Source organism: Artemia franciscana, chromosome 1 (assembly GCF_032884065.1).
Source record: "Artemia franciscana chromosome 1, ASM3288406v1, whole genome shotgun sequence".
NCBI lineage: Eukaryota > Metazoa > Arthropoda > Branchiopoda > Anostraca > Artemiidae > Artemia > Artemia franciscana.
Window position 1 is genome coordinate 61133611 of NC_088863.1, and position 24575 is coordinate 61158185.

The 24575-nt window shown below is 36.6% G+C and overlaps 1 protein-coding gene across 3 annotated transcripts in view; it reads right to left on the reverse strand.

Annotated features, from left to right (window-relative positions):
* Positions 1-24575, reverse strand: part of LOC136032286 (solute carrier family 53 member 1-like) — an 86133-nt gene that overhangs the window by 56382 nt on the left and 5176 nt on the right. For 2 of the 3 annotated variants that reach the window (XM_065712565.1, XM_065712558.1), the window contains exon 2: positions 16540-16657. In XM_065712565.1, the coding sequence (XP_065568637.1) occupies positions 16540-16608 (69 nt within the window). In that variant the 5' untranslated portion in view covers positions 16609-16657. Of the gene's footprint in view, positions 1-16539; positions 16658-19445; positions 19523-24575 lie in introns of those variants that run through there. The other variant, XM_065712575.1, reaches the window with a different exon arrangement.

A 24575-nucleotide genomic window follows, 5' to 3' on the forward strand; every position in this document is an offset into this window, starting at 1 on the left:
AAAGGATATTGATGAGAAAGTTGAACTAAATAAAGAAAATACAAAAGATTACAAAAAGGGCGTATCTCAGAAATGGCTTAGGGTATTAAGTTGGAACTAAATTAAAACACACTATCGGTGTGTAGTTATCAAAAGGGCACATCGGCAACATCATGTCGACGGCTAATCGTATTTAGTTGAAACTCCAGGGCTTGATGAGGGGGTTGTTTGACTGACTAAAAGGAAATATCTACACAAAAATACTGCTATTACCACTGGTACTACTATTGTTAATACTAATACTACTCCTAGTAATAAAATATCATCAGAATTCAACATAAAAAGAGCTTAGAGGATTTTTGTTCTGACAAACCTAGTGTTGAACTTTTAAGTTCAATGATACAGTTGTGCGGATTTCAAATTATTAGAGAGATATCAGATATAACATTCCAAGGACCTGCTTTAATTATGAATGTGGGGATGGAAAATTGTAATAATGCTGGAAATTTTGGTTTAAAATACTACAAATTCGATTGAAAAAGAAGTAGCCAACTTCTTTAATAGAGTTATATTACAGAAGCTGGTTTCACAAGTACTCATTTGAAAAAAGTTTTCAGCTGTTAAAAAAGAACCTTAAGGTAATGACGCGTTATTTAGTTAGATGGCATATGAGTAGCATTTATAGCTATAGTATCGCGTGTATAGCTTTAGGAAAAAGATAGTTTGTATTTTTAAGGTTTTGGAGGATGAGATACCGAAAGTAAGAAGGGTTTTATTTATGTCTTGAACATTAAAGACTTAGACGCAATATTCCCTTGTTCCATATATTTTTTACGAGAAAAAAAACTGTAAAATTTTGCGTGATTCATTTTCTCAGTTATTTAAAAATTCTACGATAAACAAATAATCTCTTTTCTTGTTCTTCTTCCATCAATATTTGGAAATTAACTTTAAATAAAATTCTGTGGGTCCATTCCCTTAAATCTTCTTTTTATATAATCAACACACCAATGAACACAATTCAAGTCGTTAAAATTTTGGACTTGACTAGAATGACAGGCAATTTAATTATTTGAAGTCTTTAAGTATTTGACGATTTCATTTCCAGGTTGGATTCTAAAAAAATCATAAAACTATACAAATAAGTACTTAGGATCATTGAAATAGCAAGTCACATGTGTCCCAGGCGACCCCATTAAGGCATAATTGATTACACCACATTCTTTTTTCTTCATTTTACTTAGTAAGTTATATCAAGAAAAAACACCTTGAAAACAAGGAGCCACTTTTTAACAATTTGAACACAAGAATCCGTGTTTTAGAAAGTATAAAAATGAGACCAAATATGAATTTCAAGGATTTGTTTTCATTAAAATGGTGTAAATTCAATTAAAAATGGGATAAATTGATGGGGTGATCTAGGTGGGGCCTAGAATCCGTGTTCACATCGTGAAAAAGTACAAACATGAGATTAAATTTGATTTCCAAGGGCCTTTTTCATTTTGAATGTAGGGATGGAAAATGTTCAAAATGTGCAATATTTGATATTAGAATGATGTAAAATGGACTGAAAATGCTGTAAATTGAATGGAAGAGTTCGATGGGGCAGAAACCCCATATCCTATAGTATTTCAAAGGACCTGTTTTCATTAAATGGTGTGAATTCTATTGAAAATGGGATAAATTGATGAGGTGATCTATATGGGGTCTAGCACCCGTGTTCACATTGTGAAAAAGTACAAAAATAGGACCAAATTTGATTTCCAAGGACCTGTTTTCATTTTGAATGTAGGGATGTAAAAATACTAGAAATTTTGGTTTGAAAGTGCAAATTCGATTGACAAGAGGGTACATTTAATTGATTTGATGAGTGGTCCAGTATTTTAATGAGTGGTCCAACCGAAACTTAAATGAGTGGTCCAGAAGTGGTTCAAGTTTTAATTTAAAATGGTGTGAATTCAATCAAAATGGGGGTAAGAAAATGATGGGGAGATCTAGGCGGGGTCTAGAACACGTGTTTACATTGTGAAAAAGTACAAAAATGAGACCAAATTTCATTTCCAATGACCTGTCTTCATTTTGAATGTAGGGATAGAAAACGTTCAAAATGTTCAATATTTGATGTAAGAATGATGTAATAAAACATAAAATGAAATAGAATGGACTGATAATAATGTAAACTAATGGGATGATCTAGGTGAGGCGGAATCGGCAATTACTATACTACTAGCGTATTAGAAATATCCAAGGAAGACTGATGATATTAAGTTGAAACTTTGAGCACATGTTGAAGTAAATATTGAAAAGCCATCACAGGGTAACCAATCCTCTCCCTTTTTAGATACCTCCCTAAAAACAGCTAAAAATTCTAAAGAACCATTTTGTTTCGGATAGTCAAAAGGTCTAAGTGCTATGCCTCCGGAGACGCCATGCGCCCCAAAGAACACGGGGCAAGGATTGCAAATTATAAAATTCACCCGCTATTTATATACAGAATTCATCATTGGGAAAATGGGAATGTTTGATACAGGGTGTCTCCTAAAAGGCAAAGTGAAACTTTAGAGAATAACGAGGGAGTTGTTGAAGTAGTTCAAAAGACATTATGTGTATTATAGCGTCTAGTCATTCTGTGCAAAGCCATCAAAAGTTCAAACAGCTATACCTCTGAGGAGGAAAAACACCCACAGCCCCCCCTAAGGGGATTTAAGCTATGTCAGTTAACACTTGTTTACAAATAGGGTTTGTTGTTCGGAGAAGTTCAATCCCAGATCTCCAGAAAGGGCATAAAGGAGAAATTTTTAGGAGATACTGGGAATGTTGAACAAAATTAAAAAACTATGTGCATGGTAGTAGCCAAAAGGGCACATCAGTAATATCTAAAGACCGGCTGAGACCAATTTAAAATTTCAGAAAGCTACAGAAGGGCAACTGGTTCCCACCCTTTCTATATACCCTCCTTATCTCAAAACTGATCAGAAACATTGGAAAGCAATTTGGTTCAAAATATTCACAAGGTCTAATAACTATACCTTTGGGGATGCTACGCCCCTCACACCCCCACCCCGGGCGAGGGCTGAAAATTATATAATGTGTAAATCGTTTATGTAGGATTTATTATCAGGAAAGAGGGGTATGCTTGATCCTCGTTTCCCGCTTAAAGACTAAGGGTATTTAGGTGAAACTATAGAAAATATTGAGGGGAGTGCTGAACTACATCAAGACGCTATGTGCATCCGGATTATCAAAAGGGAGTATTTGCAATATCTTGAAGACAACTACAGAAAACAAATTGAAACTTTTCAGACCACTACTGAGGCAATTACTTGTAATTGAAGCTAGGGCTATTTGCGACTGAAACAACAATTACTTGTGATTGTAAGCACTTGCCACTTCCGCTTCAACCACTTGAGAAAGTGACTGTGACCACTTTTATATGAGCTTTACCTACGCTATTGTGATGGGAGCACTGAGCAAAATAAAAAAAACACGATGTTTCAAAAGAGAGTATCAGCAATATTTCAGGAACGACTGAGGGTATTCAGTTAATACTTTCATGGCATGTTGAGGGGATACCGTATTGAATTGTTATCAGAGGACAACCAGCCTCCCATCCTCGCACCTTTTAGATCACCCACCCCTCAATACTGATCAAAACTTTGACATATCCACCTAAAATAATCATAAGGTTTAATAACTACGCTTCTGGGGATGCTGTGCCAGCAAACCCCAGGGCAGAGGGTGTTAAATTATACAATTTGCTCATTGTTTAATCGCAGGATTTTTCATTGGAGAAATGGTGAATGTTTGAACCACGGTGTGTTCGAAAAGGCTAAGAATATTCAGCTGAAACTTCAGAAGATGCTCAGGAGAATGTTGAACTAAATTAAAATATATTCTTTACATCATGGTTATCCAAAGGCCGTATCTGCAAATTATTAGGAAAGGCTAGGGGTATCAAGGTTGAATTTTTCAATGCCTTACAACTACTATTAATTGCAACTGCGAATACTTGCAACTTTATCTATCAATACTTACGACTGCGACAACTTGCGACAGTTACTCCGATGGAACTGCTTAAGACGGTGACGATTTGTGGCCACAACCGCTCACGACTACAACTACTTACGGACGCGACAACTTGTGACTGTGACTACTTACGGCTATGGCTGCTACTACTTGAGACTGCGACTGCTACAACTTGTAACTGCAGCTGCATAAAACTGTGACTGTAACTACTTACGACTGCGACTGCTACTACTTGCAACTGCGACTGCTTCTAACTGTGACTACTTAAGATTTCGACTATGGATACCTGTGACTGCGACTGTGGCCACAACTGCAATTAATCTCGACTGTGGCTGTGACTGCGACTACATACAATAGCTAAAGTGACTACCTGCGACTTCGACTGTTACTAATTATGACTACTATTACTTCCGAAAATGACTAGCTTGAACTACAACAACCTGCAGCCGCAACCACTTACGAATGCAACTCCTTGTAAATGCAACTATTTACGAATACGACTGTAAAGTCGAGAGGTTGGCATGCAAGACACGAAATACTTTGTCCGCGAGGACAAAAGTTCGAGTCCTGGTTTCACCAATTATTTGGTTAGTTCCGGGGGTCTGTGGCGTGACTCTGTAAGCTCAGCCAGGGTTGAACAACACTAAATGGGTTCCTGGAGAAATCTGTGAAAGGTAAACGACTATGAATACTTATGACTACGACTAAGACCAGTTGCAACTGTGGCCACGATTGCAAAGAACCTTGACCGTGGCTGTGCTTGTGGTTTCAATTACGACGAACAGCGACTACTTGGAAAAATGACTAATTCGAACTGGAACAACATGCAGCCACAACCACTTGCGAACGCATCTACTTGTTAGCGAAACTATTTATGCAAATGCAACTGTAAAGCTGTTCTAGCCGAGAGGTTGTCGCGCTAGACACCAAATCCTTTGTCCATGAGGACAGAAGTTGGACTCCTGGTGTCAGTGATTGTTTGGTTTGGTCCGCGGTCATTGACGTGACTTTGTAAGCTCAGCTAGGGTGGAACCAGCCCTAAATGGATACGTGGAGAAATCTCGGATAGGTAAATAGGAAGGGTGAGCGAAAGTACAATAGAACCCCCCCCACCCACATCACCCTTCCTGGATGGAGGACTATGAAACAAAGATCAAAACCACCGGTAGGGCCTATAAAGTCCGGTGCTATTTTCTTTACCTTTTTTTTACTGTAACTGCTTGCGACTACGACTGCTATTACTAGTGACCGCGACAGCTACTACTTGTAACTGCGACTACTTACAACTGTGACTACTTGCAACTGAGACTACTACTGTGATTGCATCTGCAATAGCTACTGCTAATTCTGCTATTGTAACTATGATTATCTAACAGAATTGAAAGTTTAAAAACATCCTGCTTGTGAATATGGCATAGTGCATCCAGGCTGTTAAAAGGTCTCGGCAAAATTTGGCGAACGGCTAGGGTTATTAAGATGAAAAGCCCATTGACTGTTGAACTAAATCAAAAGACAATGTGCATCCAGGTGTTCAGGTGCCAGGGAAGCATCACAAGGACGTGTTTGTAATATCTCAGGAACTGTTAAGAATTTTAAGTTTAAAAGTTTCAGGTAAAGCCATTGAATCAAAAGATAGTAAATGCATCCAGGTTGTCAAAAAGGCATATCGAGGAGTATCTACATTACGTGATACAGAGGATCCTGCTGATATTATTCTGTTTGACATTTAAAAGCTTTTGCAATCAAGCTGCATGCAGCCAAGCTTGAAGACAATCCCTATTCTGGATCTGTGATTTCTTCACCTTAGATCTTAGCGTGTTTGGCTTTTGAATAGCTCTGGTAAGTCAATTCTGTCCTTTTCAAAACATACATTGAGTGTAGTGCCTCAGGAAAGCGTATTGGACCCTATACTGCTTAATGTCTTTATTAATGATGCTGATTTTACTATGAGCAGCCAACTAACACTCTATGCTGATTTACTGCAACTTCTTAGGCCAGTCACCTTATGTGAAGATCACACCCTTTCACAAAATAGCCTTGACCTGCTTGGGCCTTGGGCTGACGGTTGGATTCTTGAATTTAATGTTGCCAAGATCTGTGAAATTCAGTTTGGCCAAAAATACTTTGCTGCTCTAATTTACCTTCTGACCATCCAACCTCTTCTGTGGATGATCAATGATATCTTGGCGAGTGGTAACTTCCGTGTACCCAGACACGCCACTGAAATGATATTGGGCATGCAGGAACCCACTTACCCCAGAAACAAGCTAAATTGAAACTCCCAAAGCTTGTTGACAGGAAAACGAGATACAAAAACATTTTAAGCTACAAACTGATAATAATAAACACTTTCAAAGCTTTTCTCCTGTGATTAGTTTTTATCTAAAAACTAGAAGTCGTTGGCTGAAACTTGCAAAGCAGTCTACCTAGACCAGAGTCTGCACTCAATTTTTTTTCAAGAGTTTTAAATGACTGAAACAAACTTTTGGAAGACACAGTTGGTCCAGACTCTGTTGACACTTTCAAACCAAACCTGGATACTGAATAGTCCTTGAAGGAGTGGAAACTCAACTGGGAGGCTAATGGTAGTCCGATTGCACCTCGTCACTCAACATCATGAGTATTCCCTGACTTTTGGGAACGATATTATACCACAAGCTACTATGGTGAAATTTCTTGGTGTGTATGTTGACTGTTTTCTTTCTTCTAAACCGCATATAACTCACACCCGTTCCCTCATCCTCCGTCAATCTTCAATGTTGCACCGGGTTAACTCATTTCTTCCTCCAGACGTAATAGTTTTTTTTATTATGCTTTTATTTATCCTGATCTTTCTTATTGCTGCTCTGTCTGGGGTATAACTAATAAATATCTTCTCTGCTCACTTCAAAGAGCCCAAAATAGGGCAGTGAAGGCTATTTTCTTTACCCTCGCTTTACCCTTCCTCTGATCTTTATAATGTTACTGGAATAATTCCACTGGATCATGTTGTAGGTAAAAGTAATCTTTATTTAGCGCATTCTGCTTCTCTAGGTTCACTTCCACCACCTCTGCATCAATTTTTTTCACGGACAAGCTCATGTTGGTGCTCTTCTTTTTTACGTAGTTCTTCTCGAAGATTTATTTCACCCAAACAATCATCTACAGCAGCTCATAGGTCTCCTGTTTATTAATCAGTTCTACTATGGAACTCCATGCCTCCGGAAATTCCTCTATTTCTTTGTGCAAAGGCAGTTTTTCGTCGGGTCTTTCCAGTTTAGTAATTTCTCTATCTCCCCTTTGTTTTAATTTTTCCTATTTTCTCTTTTCCTATTGTTTCTCTTTTTTGAAATTCTTACCCAACTGATATATCTCTCTCCTATTCTTTTGAAAATTATTTTCAAGAATCTTCTTAACTTTTAACGTCCTTGTTTATTTGTCTTTTTTCCGTTTTTTTTTCTGATGTTCTAATGTCAACTTCATCTTTCCTGTTTCTCTACTTTCTTGGTTTCTACTTATTTCTATTATTATAATTACTACCAGTCTTTTTTGCTGTATGCTAGTGTTTATACTCCTTCATCTTTATTTCATACGTATTGTCTGATTTAGGGTTATATTTATGGTTCTTTTAGCGTTCTATTATTGTGTTGTATGAACCATAACAAGTAAAGCTTCTTGGACAGAATAACTTTTTTACTTTTGTAATAGTGTTCTAGTATTAATAAAATGATTGATTGATGATTGACAAGGAGAAATTCTTAGGTTGCTCCAGGCTGCAAATTACGATGCTTTAAGGTAATACTCTTAGCCGTTCTTGAGACATTGTTAACATGTCTTATTGACAACCTAGATGCATAGAGTATGTTCATTTCGGTTAACATTCTATGAAAATTTCACCTTAATGCCTTTATCTGTTCCCAAACCATTTCAAACAACCTTTCTGACAAGCTGGATACTCAGTGTCTTTCAATTTAGTTCAATATCCCACAAACATTCCCTAAATGTTTCACCCTAACTAATCAAAAATATGTTTTTAGAATTTTTTTTTTCATAAATATGTAAAAAGCCCTATGAAACTTAAGATCTTCAGAAATAAAGTACTATAATAATGCAAACTAAAACTGAAAAAAATTACTATTGAAGTATATATAAAGCCCAAAACGAACAGAACTTGAATGATCATACCCAACATAAGAAAGATGGATACTGATGTAGATGAATAAATAGATATGAAAACGAGTAAAACTAATAGTAAATACTTAAGTCAAACTTAAAACGAACGAACATCACTTCAAGCAGGTGTCTGGCTACTTCCCCCTTCCTCCTCCCCTAACCGTAAAAGTTTTAAGGGACATTGCGTAATTTGTGTTTATTACCCTTAATTGATCCTAAAATATATCACCTATTGCACACACTGTTTTAAAAATATAGATGTACATAGTATCTCTTGATTTAGTTCAACATCCCATGAACGTTACAACTAAATACCATAAGCCGATCCTGGTATATTGGCTCTAAGCCCTTTTGAAAACCAGAATGCACAAAATTGTATCAAACAGTTCGTGGTAACGAACTGTAGTCAAACGGTTCGTGGTAACGAACTGTAGTAAGGAGCGACCCGGCTCAATAGTAACCAAAACTCTAAAAAATCGAATTTTGGTACCAATAGCTACATCAAAAGAATCACATTTTAATGCTCATTTTAAATATATAAGTTTCATCAAGTTTAGTCTTACCCATCAAAAGTTACGAGCCTGAGAAAATTTGCGCTATTTTAGAAAATAGGGGGAAACACCCCCTAAAACTCATAGAATCTTAATGAAAATCACACCATCAGATTCAGCGTATCAGAGAACCCTACTGTAGAAGTTTCAAGCTCCTATCTACAAAAATGTGGAATTTTATATTTTTTTGCCAGAAGGCAGATCACGGATGCGTGTTTATTTGTTTGTTTGTTTTTTTCCCAGGGGTGATCGTATCGACCCAGTTGTCCTAGAATGTTGCGAGAGGGCTCATTCTAACGGAAATGAAAAGTTCTAGTGCCCTTCTTAAGTGACCAAAAAAATTGGAGGGCACCTAGGCCCACTCCCACGCTAATTATTTTCCCAAAGTCAACGGATAAAAATTCTGAGATAGCCATTTTATTCAGCGTAGTCAAAAAACCTTATAACTATGTCTTTTGGGACGACTTACTCCCCCACAGTCCCCGTGGGAGGGGTTACAGGTTCAAAACTTTGACCAGTGCATATAGTAATGGTTATTGGGAAGTGTACAGGCGTTTTCAGGCGGATTTTTTGGTTGGAGGCAGGGGTTGAGAAGAGGGAGATATGCTGGGGGAACTTTCCATCGAGGAATTCGTCATGGGGGAAGAAAATTTCCATGAAGGGAGCACAGGATTTACTAGCATTACTTAAAAAAAAACGATGGAAAATAAATATGAAAAAGTTTTTTTTCAGCTGGAAGTAAGCAGCAGCGATAAAACTTAAAACGAACAGAAATTATTACCCATATGAGGGGCTCACCTCCTCCTAATACCTCGCTCTTTACGCTAAAGTATTTTTAGTAATTTCAACTATTTATTCTGCGGCTTTTGTGATTCAGGGGTCGTTCTTAATGAATTGGGACAAAATTTAAGCTTTAGTGTAAAGAGCGAGGTACTGACGAGGGGGCGAACCCCCTCATATATGTAATAAAAACATGAGAATACAAAAGTTCTTTACGTAAGCTAATTTATAAGTTACGTATATCTTTTACTTATAAAAAGATTCGTAAAAATTAAAAGTTCTAGTTGCCTTTTTAATTAACCGAAAATCGGAGGGCAACTAGGCTTCCTCCCCCGCTCTTTTTTTTTCTCAAAATCATTCGATCAAAATTATGAGAAAGCATTTAGCCAAAAAAAAAAATAAATATAAAATTTTCGTTTTAATTATTCCTCTGCGGAGAGCCAAAATCAAAACATGCAATGATTCAAAAACGTTCAGAAATTAAATAAAAAAAAACAAGCTTTTTAGATGAAAGTAAGGAGCGACATTAAAACTTAAAACTAACAGAAATTACTCCGTATATGAAAGGGGTTTTTCCTTCTCAACGCCCCGCTCTTTACGCTAAAGTTTTTTACTGTTTTAAAATGTAGAGTTAAGAGAAAGAGTCAAAATTTAGCGTAAAGAGCGGGGCGTTGAGAAGGAAAAGCCCCTTTCATATACGGAGTAATTTCTGTTAGTTTTAAGTTTTAATGTCGCTCCTTACTTTCATTTAAAAAAACTTGTTTTTTTTAATTTAATATTGATTAAGTTCAATATTCCCCTCGACATTCTCCAAAAATTTCATCATAGTATCCTTTACTATTCCTGAGATATTACTGACGTACCTTTGGCAACCAGGCTGCATGTGGTGTCTTTTGATTTTGTTTAGCCTCCCACTTAGTATTCCATGAGAGTTCCAACTTGATACCTACAGCTATCCCTGAGATCAATATAGAAACCCCTTGGAGCACACTTTTGAGAACCTGGATGCTCCTAGTGTCTTCTGATTTAGAGCAAAGTTCTCTCAATGTTCCCTGAAATTTTCAACTTAATAACCTGAGCTATTCATGAGATATTGCAGATAAGTCTTTTTGAAAATCAAGATACATTATGACACTTTGAAAAATAAAATGCATTCAAATTCTTTTGATGCAGTTGAATAGTTTTAGCTGTAATATTAGAAGTTGTACTAATTTTTGCAGTCATAGTCTTAATCAAAGTGGTAGCATCAACACTAATAATAGTAGTCACAGTCGCAAGCAGAAGCAATGGCAGTCACGAGCTGTCACATTCGTAGTCCCAAGTTGTCACACTTGAAGTCACAAAAAGCTGAAGTCGCATTCCTAGGTTTTCAAAGTCACATGTAGTCACAGTCGTAAGTATTCGAAGCATTAAGCAGCCACAATTTGTCACAGTTTCAATATGCCAAAGTCGCAACCAATCGCAATTCCAAGCAGCGATTGTCGCAAAGACTCAAGACCTCAATCGCAAGTAGCCTTAGTAGCAGCCACAGTCCCAAGTAGTCGTATTAGCAGATATAAGTAGTCAGAGCAACAATCACCTGTAGTCACAGTTGCCGTAGCTACGCAGGAAGTTGCTGCCGCAATTAGCCATAGTCCCGTTCACAAGTAATCGTAGTCCCGGTCACAAGTAGTCGTAGTTGAGGTCACAAGTAGTAGTCGTATCAGCAGGTATAAGTAGTCAGAGCTACCATCACATTTAGTCGCAGTTGCTGTTGCCTCCTAGGTTTTCGCAGTCACAAGTAGTCAAAGTCGTAAGTATTCGAAGTATTAAGCAGTCACAATTTGTCACGGTTTCAATATACCTAAGTCGCAACCACTCGCAATTTCAAGCAGTCTTTGTCAAAAATACTCAAATGCTCAATTACAAGTAGCCTTAGTAGCAGCCACAGTCACAAATAGTCCCACCTGCAGGTAGTCGCAGTTGCCGTAGCCGACAAAGGAAGTTGCTGCCACAGCTAGTCGTAATCCCGGTCACAAGTAATCGTAGTCCCGGTCACAAGTAGCCGTAGTCGAGGTCACAAGTAAGCAAAAATGGTAGTAGTTGCAGAAAAATGGTCACATTCAGTATTCGCAGTTACATTCAAAGGAGTAGTAGCAACAGCGGTGATGAGGTCAGGGATGAGGAGGAAGGGTATCTAAATCAGACAAGTGCCTCTTTGCCCTCCAAACACTGTTCAACGTGACCTGAAAGTTGCAAATGGTCATAATCTCAATGGTAAAATCGTCACTGACAGTAGTCGCAGTTGAATTAAAGTAAAAGCAGCAATAGCGGTGACAAGGTCAATGATGAGGGTAGGGGTGTCATCTAAAACGGACAAGGGGGTCTTTGCCCTCCAAGCATCATTCAGCATACCCCGAAAGTTCCAACGTGATACCCTTGGCCATTCCTCAGATATTGCAGATATGTCCTTTTGATCACCAGCATACACATAGTGTGTGTTGATTTTCTTGAGCCTTCCCCAAAAAATTTCGTTAAAGTAGTCATACATAAATTTAGCCACTATCAAAGGTTGCCACAGTTAAATCCGCAGTATCAGCAGTGGCCTTGAAATTTTCGAGTTAGTACCCTTAACTGTTCCAACAATATTGCAGATCCCCCCAATTGCTAGCCTGGGTGGACACAGTTTCATTTGATTTATAATCTGATTGTATTCATAGTCTGATTTGATATGTAAAAAAGAGGAGGAATGCCACCTCTCATTTCATGACTCCTAAGCATTCCCAGGAAATTACCTTAACACTTAGCTTTTCTGAACACATTCACAATCAAACTTTCTTCTTTTCACAATTACAAATCCTGCGTGTGAACAATGGGCAAATTACAAAATTTAAAACTCTTACTACGGGGCTGCAGGGCACTTGGTGTCCACAGAGCCAGAGTTATTAGATCTTTCGACTATTTTGAACAAAATATATTTTTTTTGAAATTTTGATTGTTTCAGAGAGGGGCAACTAAATAGGGTACACAGGACAGGGCTGACTGCCTTTCGGTCACTTTCGAGATTTCCCTGAAAATTCCCAGAAAGTTACATTTTAATATCTTTGCTCTTTTTGACAATCAGAGGGGGGATTTTGTTCAAAATCCCCCCCCCCTCAAGACTTTCGAAAGTATTCGGAAATTTTGTGCTTTGATCTTAAACATAGCATGTTTTGATTTTGTTCAATATCCCCTCAAAATTCCCTGAAAGGAGTCACAAGTAAAAGTAGTCAGAATCACAAGCAGCTGCAGTCATAGTCGCAAGTAGTCCCTGTCATAAGTAATCGTAGCCAAAGTCCTATGTAGTCACGGCTGCAAGTACGGTAGTAACTGGCACAGTTGCAAGCTGTAGCAGTAGCAGTCACAAGTAGTTGCAGTTCCATTCTGAGTAGCAGTTACAGTAGTAGTGACCATGAAAGTTTAATGTTAGTACCCTTACAAGTTCCTAAGATATTACAGAGACAGCTTTTAGATAACTTTGATGCACATGGTGTCTTTTGATTTAGCTAAACATACTCGTCACCATTCCCTAAATTTTTACCTCAATACCCAATGTCTTTTCCGACGCAACCAGGATTAAATTTTCCTCCTTTCTCTATGATAAATCCTACATATAAAAAAATGAGCAAATTGTGTAATTTACATTCCTTGACATGTGGACTTTATGAGCATGGCTTCCCAGGATGCATAATTGTTATATCTTTTGACTATTTTGAACAAAACGGCTTCACGAAACTTCGATCTGTGTTAAGGAGTGACATCAAAAAGGGCAAGAGGAGGAGGCTGGTTGTCATTTGCCCTCCGTCGACTCTTCATCATCCCTCAGCATCCCACCTTACTATCCAAAGCCTTTATAAGAGTCCGGATCAAACAAATATCTTTTTCCCCAATAACAAACCTTATACAGAAACAATAGGCAGTTAGCATAACTTACAGCCTTTGCCCCAGAGCCTATGGGGTTTATGTCATACCTGGAAGGATAGTTATTTGATTTTTAGACTATTTTTTAACTAGATGGTAATCTCTACATTTTGATTCGATGTCTTTGAGGCGGGGGGGGGGGGAACATCTAATTAGGGCAAGGTTATCCTCAAACACCTTTTAAAATCCCCTGAACATGCTGTGAAAGTTTAGATGCAATGCCCTTAGCCATTCTCAAAAATATTACAGAGATGTCTTTTTGATAAACTACACATGATTTCTTTTGACTTAGTTTAGCATACCTTTCAACATTCCCAGTTTTACCTGAATACCCTTATCCTTTTCAGACACAGCCATAATCAAATATTCCGTCTTTTTTTTTACAATGAATCCTGTTGTAAACAATGGGTAAATTGTGTAATTTTCAGTCACTGCCCTATGGCTGTGAGGGGCTTGACATCCCTGGAATCATAGTTATTAGATGTTTTGACTATTTTTAACGAAATAGATTTTTCAAATTTAGATTAGTGTTGACAGCACTGGGACCTCTAAAAGGGGCAGGGAGGGGGAGGGGTATCTCAGATCATTTTTTCAATACCCCCCTCAACATACCCTTAAAAATTCAACTACCCTGAAGTATTCATTTTTAAGCATTCATTCTCAGTAACTTATGGCTCTTACCGCTCCCTTCAAAATGTTTGCCTTCTTTCTTTTGGAACGTGGCTGAGTACTGAGGATTGGTCTGATATTTATAACTTGCATGATCTCGATGAAAAAATCACTACCTTTTACAAAAAGCTAAACGATAAATATCTAATTTCTTTCCCAGAAACAAAAATTTAAAAAGTGCTTCAGTAATAAACTATTCATTAATCAACCCATAAAAGCGCTAATTACAAAAAAATCACTACCTTTTACAAAACGCTAAACGATAAATATATAATTTCTTTCCCAGGAACAAAAATTTAAAAAGTGCTTCAATGACAAACTATTCGTTAATCAAGCCATAAAAGCGCTAATTACAAAAAAAAAAATCACTACCTTTTACAAAAAGCTAAACGGTAAATATCTAATTTTTCCCCAGAAACAAAAATTTAAAAAGTGCTTCAGTGACAAACTATTCATTAATCAGCCCGTAAAAGCGCTAATTACCAAAAAAAAAAAAAAAAAAAAAAAAAAAAAAAATATACCTTTTACAAAAAGCTAAAAAGTATCTAATTTCTTTTCCAGAAACAAAAATTAAAAAAGAAAATGAATCTTTTCAGAAATGGTAAACTGGATAAAGCTAATAAAAAAAAAACACTTAAAAAGGATATATGTAAATCTGCCCAATCCTAAAACAAAATAAGGTCAAAGAACTGCTTACCAATAAACCAAAAAATTGGTATTCCAAGGTGAAAAAGTTGCGTGGTAGGAGTCTAGACCAGCTTGATTTCAACCTACCTGAATCCCCAGAAGTTACTGCTAATAATCTTAACAAGTTCCTAGCTTCCATCTTCCAGAGCCGTCTGGCATTGTCTTATCAATTACCTATATATGATATCCCACCTTCTGTCCCCTCCATATCTCCATCTGAGACTGAAACAAGAATTGGGAAACTACGAAAAACAAGTTTCTGCCCTTTAGATATCCCGCTTCCTCTTATTAGTGCTTTCAGTGACGTCCTTTCAAAGCCCTTTTCTGTTATTTTCAACGAGATTACTGAGTCTGTCCAATATCTGCAAATTTTGAATCTTTCCTGGTTAAAATGGTTGCCTCATTTTTATCAAATACATCACAGGTAGTCATTATAAAATCATTATTCCAGTCCGCTCTCTTTCCACAATGGATTACCCCAAGGTACTCTCTTAGGTCCCCTTCTTTTTTCTGTTATGATAGATAGCATTGCTAAGGAATTTCCCGACAAATGGAAATTTGTGGATGACCTAAAGGTTGTTAGAACCTGTTACAGAAACTTAGTAAGCAACCCTATGAGCATCTCCAATGATATTGGAGATGACGCTGCAGACTTAGACATGAGAGTAAAACCCTCTAAATCTATGATAATGCCAATATGTTTCCTTAAAACCTCACCCCTTTTCCTCAACCCTATCCCCCAGATATTCCTGTGTCTTCCTTTAAATCACTTGGGGTTAAAATTTCCTCTAATTTAAAGTGAGATATCCACGTTAAAGATATTGTCCATAGAGCTAATGCGTCCAGGTCTCTTCTTAAGCTCTCGAAGCTCCCTGGCAGAGATCGTTGTGCCTCTGTTTTGCAAAAAAAAAAAAAAAAAAAAAAAAAAAAAAAAAAAAAAAAAAAAAAAAAAAAAAAAAAAAAAAAAAAAAAAAAAATAATAATAATCCTTTGTATGGAAAACATTTTCCCCAAAAGACACTTCCCATCCAGATACCACCTGCCACGTACTGTTTCTGAAACCGTTCCTATCTTGTCTTCCATCTGTTGCTTTCCCTCCAGGTATGAAAAAACTTTGTCCCCTTCATAACAAAAATAAACTACTAGTTTTCCCTTTATTCTTTGGTAGTTCGTTTGATTCTACTACCAAGTTTTATGTTCGTTTGATTCTTTTGTTCCCTCCTCCTTGCTTTTATGTTATCTTTTAAACCTTTTGCACACTAATTTTATTTCACTCTTTTATAGTTTTTACCTTTTTAACTTTCTGACATTTTGACACTTAATATTTTTGACTAATGAATGGTATTGCCATTCAGATATTGCTGTTTTTGGCATTGTTTTACGGGTTTTTTAGTTGTTGTGCTTTTTTATTTTTTTGGTTTTATGACTCCAAACTGTAAATTTGGTCCTTAGGGGCTTGTTATAGATATTTTATTAAATAAATATCTCTTATCTTTAAAACCTTCTAGCTCTTTACTATATATGATGGCAGAACATTGCTTCTAGTACCCTTATCTAGAAATCATGTGCCTGTATTTTGATAGAAGAACTTGAATTTATCAATAAACATGTTTTTTCTAGTTGAAAATATTTTCAACCAGGCAGACCTTCCTTTTCATCTAAATAAACTTTTTAGTTTCAAACTTGGACCAAGAATTCTAAAACTTGACACTTGTATATAATCAAAACTTTGAACTAAAACAAAAATGGACAATACCTCATAATTAATATACTGTTTTCTCCATTCTGGTGTTATGTGAGCACTTAAGTGTTGTGCAAACTTCATTTCATTCGCCTGTTATGTATGGATTCATGAAGCAGTAGCCAGAAAAAAACTGAAACAAAATATGTAATAAGCATCTGATAACAGACAGAAAAAAAAAACAACAACAAAGACAAAAAAGTGGTGGAATACTACAAGACATCATCACAATTTCTTATGGACAAGTCATATAACTGTAAATAATATTCTAGTGCATTTAAAGTGCAGGGACATCCACTTTCAAGCTGTTTAAACCACATTTCTTTTTTAGAAGAATGGGATGCATAAAATGAGGTATAGAATATAGATCAGACAGTGACAGAAACAATCTGAAGGGGCAAAGGCTCAAAAAAAAACTCTTAGGCCCTTGAACCCATCAGCCTTCCAGTTTCTTTACTTTTTGACAAAAATGATATCTAAGGTTGTCTTACCTTCCTGATAAAAAATCAAAAGCCAATTATGCAGCAAGGATATTAAAATTAAACCACCTAATAAGAAAAGAGGTTCACAGACAGCAGCCTTGTCACATCTAGTTCCAATCAAATAGTGATACAAGTATTTTCAGTCTACATGATAAGGATTTTCAGTCCTGAGTAGTCTTTGGGATTTCCCCCCCTCCAAACCCCAAGCCCTTGCCTTGCCAACTTAAGTATGTTGTAATTCGCCCCAAGGACCAGAGTTTTTGGGGTCCTACACCCACACCATACTCACAGTCTTCACCAGGGCTTTGCAGATACAGACTTACTCCATGCCCATCAAATCAGGATCCCTGAGGATTACTGAGGGAATTGTCTAATGTTTTTCAGCGTGAACTATTAGAATTTAATAATGAAAACATTCCGAGGGCATATACAGGGTTTGTCTGGAAAGAAATAAGACCGATTCAAATTAAGAACATTTATTCAGCCAGTTATTACAGTCTTTGAAAACTTTCAAAACTTCTGTATCAATGTAGTACTATCAGCACAAATTCCAAGCATTGAAGTGTCATGGTATGCATTCTCTGGAATGGCCTTGAGAGCCATGGTGCATGCTGCTTGGATCCCCTCTGTCATCTCAAAATGCTTGCCTTTAATCAACCTTTTCAGGAAAGGACAAAAAAGTCCAGCAGCCCAAATCTGGGCTGTAGGGCTGCTGAAGAAGCGTTGGGATCCTAGCCTTGGTCATGTAGCTCTTCACAATGTCAATCCATTTTTTTCATGTAGCTCTTCAAAATCAATCCATTTTTTTCCCAATGGTGTTTGATTTCAACCGAAATTGGTATTTAAGGATTATATACTTGTAGGTTACATAACTAATTCTGATTTTACACAACAATAAAAGGAGGAATTCTAAACACATTATAAAGTTATTTGATGGGACTTACAGATTCCTGAACATCTTCATCATGAAAGTAATTTTAATCTATATAATAGGAAAACATAAAGCTGGGCCTTAGGACCTTCTCTTCTTCTGTTTGCTTAGAAATGGACTTTCCAATCAAGACTATATAGCCCTCCTCCCTTTGTCTCTTCATATGAGTTGTGTTGGATTATTACACATGGCTGCTAAATTGTTTATCTTGAAATAGCTCTTTTGATTTTAGGAACATGAATATTCTGATATATATTTTGATTTATTACTCTTGGCACGGGTCTAATCAGCCAGGGGCAGATCCGGGATTTTCTTTTTTTTGGGGGGGGGGGCAATAGGATGCTTCAATAAACTAACAAACAAAGATACCTGTAGAGATACCTGTAATTAAAAGGTAACCTCGACAATTATGTGTCGTAGGTAGGTAATGGAAATGGTTGTACATTTAATCTAAAATCTGGTGAGGGTATAAGTTCTAATAAATATGTTGAAATTAAAATGGTATAGAGACATTGATACAAAAATATGTAAGCTATGAAAACTACCCCACCATAAAAATATCATCTATAAAAAATATGATGTGTTGTTGCTAATTTATATAGTGTTGCTAATTTATTTTCATGGATAAACGTGGCAACACTGACGAAAATATGGGGCTGCCTGGAAAAATTCTAATTTTAAAAATAATTTTAAACAGATAAAAGGAAAATCTTATAGAATCGCAATTTTCAGGTAATTTTTCTTATTATACTTACTACATGCACCTACAGATGATATTTTATATCCAGCTTCAAACAGGGCCGGATCCAGTATTTTCTTTAGCGGGTGGTGCATAATAGGTTGCTTCAATAAACTTGCAGACAAAGAAATATCAGCAATTTAAAAGAAACCTCAACAATAATGCGTCATAGGTAGTTAGTGGAAATGGTTATAAATTTAATCTAAAATCTGGCGAGGGTTAAATTTCTAATAAATTTGTTGAAATTAAAATGGTATAAAAATACTGATAAAAATCGTATGTTAAAAAAAAAACTACCCCGCAATGAAAAACTAAAAGCTGTTCACTATCTATAGAAAAAACTTTGTGACAATTTGTATAGGTTAAACCATTTAGTATATTGCCTAACTTTGAGGCATGGCTTAGTAACTATGATAATAATGAAGAGCAGGAAATGGGGATAAAGACACAGCTTGTATTTTGGTAAAAGATATATTAAGCACTATATACTAGTTCTTTTAGGGGTGTAACAAGAAAAACAGAACAAAGAGATAGAAATGCATAAAAGACATTTAAAACGAGGGTTTTAAACATAGGCAATAAAGCATTAACTAATCACTGTTTCTTTTCAAAAATAGTGTTTTAATAAACAGTGTGAACTTCAACAAAATCTCAAAAATTTACTAATCAAAAATTTTGGTTAAATTGCAGAATTCACAATTTTATAAGAAAAAGTCTATTTCTTGATTACACTCCAGCCATATCTATTTATTACATGGCCGATGCCTACCTCAATATTTTGATGAACGTTTATAATGGGCAGTCCTTTCAGTCTAGAGTCTTATCAGTTTAGAACTCTTCGTTAGTATTTCCTCTTCTATTTATCCTAAAATATTTGAATACAGACCAAAATCGTCAAAAAAGAAATAGGAATCCTATTAAAGATACATATAAATATGTGCTCCAAACTAAGTAAATGTGTCGAAATACAAATAATTATGTGTTTGTTATGTTTGTATGTGATAGATATAGATTGGTGATTTAAATTCTCAGGGTTTTAAGCTGTGGAGATTTCTAATTAATTTGTTTTAATCTTGATATTTTCAGATATTCAATTCAAACATTTAAATCTTGATATGTCTGTTCAGAAAAAAGTAAAAATTTGGAATCTGACTCAGATTTAGCGTTAAGTAAGAGAATTGTCCTGTAAAAATGTTGATTTATAAACAACTAATAGTGGAAATATGATTGGATGGCATGCATCAAGATGAGTATAAAAATACTCAGTGGTATATATAACAGTTTAGACAATTTTATGGACAAATATATTCAACCCCTATACAAAAACATAACAATATTTTGCGACTGTTTGGTATTGAGAAGGTGAAAAAATCTGAAGTAATATTGCAGTTGTATTCTGTTTCCGTGGTTAACTCAAGTTTTGTGAATTTCCCCTTTCTACAATTTTTTTTTATTTTTAAATGTTTGAAAAAAATCAGTGCCATTCCACTGATTCAAACTGAGAATTCAGAGACCCGTCTATACCAGTTAGATAAAAAAAAAAAAAAATAAACACATAATTATTGGTCTTCATTTATAAACAATTTTGGGAAAATCTATTTATTAAAGTTTATTGAAATATATTAAATTTATTAAAATTTATTAAAGTTTAAAGAGTATGGGCTTTACTTTAATGTTTAAGGATGAACAGAGGTGATTTGTCACATCATGTAGAGCTCTAATTAGATGAAAATAGGCAGTAAAGTGGCCACTATTTGCAAAACAAAATCCAAAATTTAAAGTAATAAATTTTGCACTTCTCACATTTACTTTCTATTATACAAACCCCCTACAAAACAACAATGTTGTAAAAATCACTCTGTTTCGCAAAAAAAAGGAAACCCGAAAAACCAAAACAGACAGCCAAAAAAGTAATGATACCAATTTCTTTGCCTCAGTGCTATAGCAAGACTTAAAAACAAATTTTTGACAGGAATTTTTTGATAAGGGTTTTCCTGTCGACATGATTCTTCTTGATCTGTCCAAAGCATTCGACAAAGTTTATCATGAATTCCTCATAATCAAATTGAGGGCTGCAGGTGTCAACGAAGGTGTTGTACAGTGGATTATGGGCTTTCTTTCTAAATGATCACAGAGTGTCAGAGTTTTTGATTCGCAAGGAATTCCTCATTTCTCTTCTCCCACAATCGTATTAAGTGGCGTGCCCCAGGGCACTATACTTGGACCAACACTTTTCAACTTCTATGTTAACGAATTACCCACCCTTCTTTCAAATCTTATTACCCTTTACGCTGATGACTCAAAAATAGTTGGAAAAGCGGCTACTCCCTCTGACCAGCAATCAATTCAAACAGATCTTGATAGTATAGGAAGATGGGCTAACATGTGGCTTCTGACTTTCAATATTGACAAATGCCATGTAATCCATTTTGGCAAACATAACAAGCATCATAAGTATTTCCTTCAAGACAACTTCCTTTCTGCTGTTTCTGATGAAAGAGATCTTGGGGTTATTGTAGATCACCAATTAAAGTTTAGCAGCCAAGCTAAGTCTGTTTCATCTTCTGCAAATAAAACCCTCGGTATCATAAAAAGAACCATCACCAGCCAACACCCTAGAGTTCTTTTGAGGTTATATAAGGCGCTTGTACGTCCACGCCTGGAGGTTGGAATTTCATTGGCAGCCCCTTTCTTTAAAAAAGATAAGAAGTTGCTTGAGGATGTCCAGCGTCGTGCCACTAAGATGGTTAGCAACATGAATAAATTTCCATACGAAGAAAGACTACGTCGTTTGAAGCTGCCGACGCTGACATACCGACGGAAAAGGGGTGACATTATTTTAACCAAAAAAATCCTCATAAATATACCCTTCCCGGTCTCTTTGCACAGCCCTTGCATTCTGGTACTAGAGGACATTCTTTGAAGCTCTCCATGCAGCGTTCCACGAGTAGACATAGAACCCACTTCTTCAGCCAAAGAATCATCAATATGTGGAACCAGCTCTCTGAAGAAACGGTTTCCGCTACTTCAACTGACATGTTCAAGTCCCACCTTGATAAGGAATGGCTCTGCCAGGAGTTCCTTTACAATTGGGAAGCTGCAGAGTCCTCCACAAGAGGCTAATCTAACAGCCACAATCTACACCAAACGAATTCTTTTTTCTCATGGAGCATCACAAGGATAGATAATCCTTATATCGCTCCAAGCTGCGATTTAAGGTAATTTAAGGAAAAAGAATTAAATATTTTGCTTTTCAGCCCTGTTGTGACAGCAAAATCCTGAAATATCATTTTGACAGCCTAAAGCAGTCAGGATTTTACATTTCCCCTCCTCGTTATTATGAAATGAAGGTTTTCACCTTACAGTTGGCTTTGGTGGTAAAACAAACAGATTCTCCTGGTAAGCCAAAATTTAATGACATACTTTTTGGCAGCATGTGTCATTAGTAAAATCTAACAGAGACCACACTAAGTAACTAAAACCTTGTTTCAAACTTGTTTGCAAACAGAAACAGTCTTAATAATAAAAAAATTATTAAAAACTAAACAATTAAAAACCAATTCAAAAAAAAACTTTTATCCCAACCCAAACCAGAGCAAACGGACCCAACCACAAATTCACCATTACAACAGGGGGGGGGGGGCTTGTATTCCCCTGGATCTGCCACTGTAGTCAGCTTGGTTTGTAACAGTAGTTTCTAGCTCAGTTTTAATCATGTGTCTTGTAGTAACTATTTCGATTCTAGGCACTGGATAATCCAGGTATATATATGGAGTTTGGTACTATTTGTTCAGGTTAGATTGGCCAGCCTTTTGATTGATGAGGAATTTTTTAGCATTTGAAACACTTTAACAGTTTACTTTAAAGAATATACTTTGCAGACCTTAGCATATCATATTCACATGGGCAATGGTCAATTGTTTGATTTCTTGCATTGCAATATCTGCAAAATGGGGAGGGGGAGCTACAACAGTAGAGTTTGGTATTTGATAGAAGAAAGCCTGCAGGTTTAGATAATTTAAGCCTGCATAGATTCTATGGTAAATTTTGGAGTAATCTTTACTGGAGAAACAAGACAAATTTGGCTTGTCTACCTATAATTCCTGAGTAGCTTAGAATATGTTGGAATTTTGACAATATGCCACTTGAAGCAAGTGCAGTTGTAAATATGCAACAATCGAAAGTATCTATATCTATATTGCAGTGAGATGTCTTGTCAAGGATAGACATAGAATCAGCATGTATTATAATATTTTGCACATTAGAACTAAAGGTGTAATTATTCTTAAAATGTTCCAAAGCCATAATATTACCTTAATTCGCACTTCAGAGCAAATTAGTTGCAAGAACTGTGATGCTCCATATTTGATGATGGCAATAGATCTGGTCGTTGTGTATGGTGAAGCAACAAACTATCAGGACTAAAGAGTGCTGGAGAGATGCAATTTCAGGCCACTTGGTAACAGTGATCACATGGTGGGTGTGGTTCAAGAATCATTCTCTAGCAATTTAGAGTTGGCACCACCGCAAAACAGCAACTTTGGATTGAGTGTGCGAAATGGTTGGGTATGATAAGTTGCATCATCCTCCAAGCTGAATCTCTATTGTCTTCCAAGAGTGTTAGGGTAGTGAGGGCTGGGAAGAGTTTTCCCACTGGAAACTCCATGGTTTGGCCTTCTAATTCTTGTCAAGGCTCTTTTTGAATTCCTCAGGCGAGGTTGGGGAAATTGTCACTTGGCTTAGTTGTTTCTAATCATTTGCTACTTTCTGGCTGAAAAATATAATCAGACCTTGGTGTTAACAGTGGATTTGAATGGCTTTTTGGAAAGTCCTCGTGTTTGTCTTTAGTGGGGAGAGAAGGTGAATAGCTTCTGGTCTGCTTGCTGGAGGTACCTGTAGGTGAGCATCATGTCATTACACGCATGCCAATAATAAATTGTTGGGAACTTAGCAGATTGTAGCCTACTGCAGTAGGGCTGACTGCATAAACCGTTGAAGCATTTGGTGGCTCTCCTTTGGATACTTTCAACAAGCTGGATGTCACTCTTGTAGAAAAGACCAGCAACACATGTTCCAAAATCCAGGATTGGCCGGACCCAAGCTTTGTACAGTTTCTGAAAAACTGTGGAGGATTGACTACTGGCGGTTCTTTTCAGGAGTCCCAAATTTGCGTTTACTCTCAAAACTGCTTGGGTGGTGTGTTCATGAAATTTTAAACTGTCATCCAACAGGACTCCTAGGTCTCTACCACTACTAGAAGTAGGAAGCTGGACTGTTCATGACCTTTTGCTGTTGAACATAGTGGACTGGTGCTGCAGATTACCATGGCCAAAATGAAGAGTGACAGACTTTGAGATGTTGAAGGAGAGAAGCCACTTACCTGCCAATGCTTGAATTTGGTTTGGATTGGCCTGTAGGCTATTGTTGTCTGTGGTACTAAATAGCTTGAATTTGTCAGCAAAAAGAGTCAGGTGTTTTTTTGTTTCAGCTACCAAATCAGTGATGTAGATGAGGAATAAGGTTGGTCCAAGGACAGTCCTTTGAGGGAAAATGCTCAGAACTTAGCAAGGTATTGAATAGACCTTCTCTCCTTTTGCATTCTGCCACCAAGGAAGTCCATTAGCCAATCAGCCAGCTCTTTGTTAATGTCCACAGCTGTGAATTTAGAGTGCAAATGACTATAAGGGACTTTGTCAAAGGCTTTAACAATGCCTATCAGAATTAGGTTGCCAGAAAATCCTCTGTCAAGAAGTTGAGTAATTAGCCTGTAAGTTTTGAGTAGGTTGTTTTCAACTGACTTACTGGGGGAAGAAAACATCTTGTTTATCTGAAATAATGCTGTTGGATACAAGGTGCTTGGGAAATGCATTGTTTATAATTCTCTCTAAAACCTTAGCAA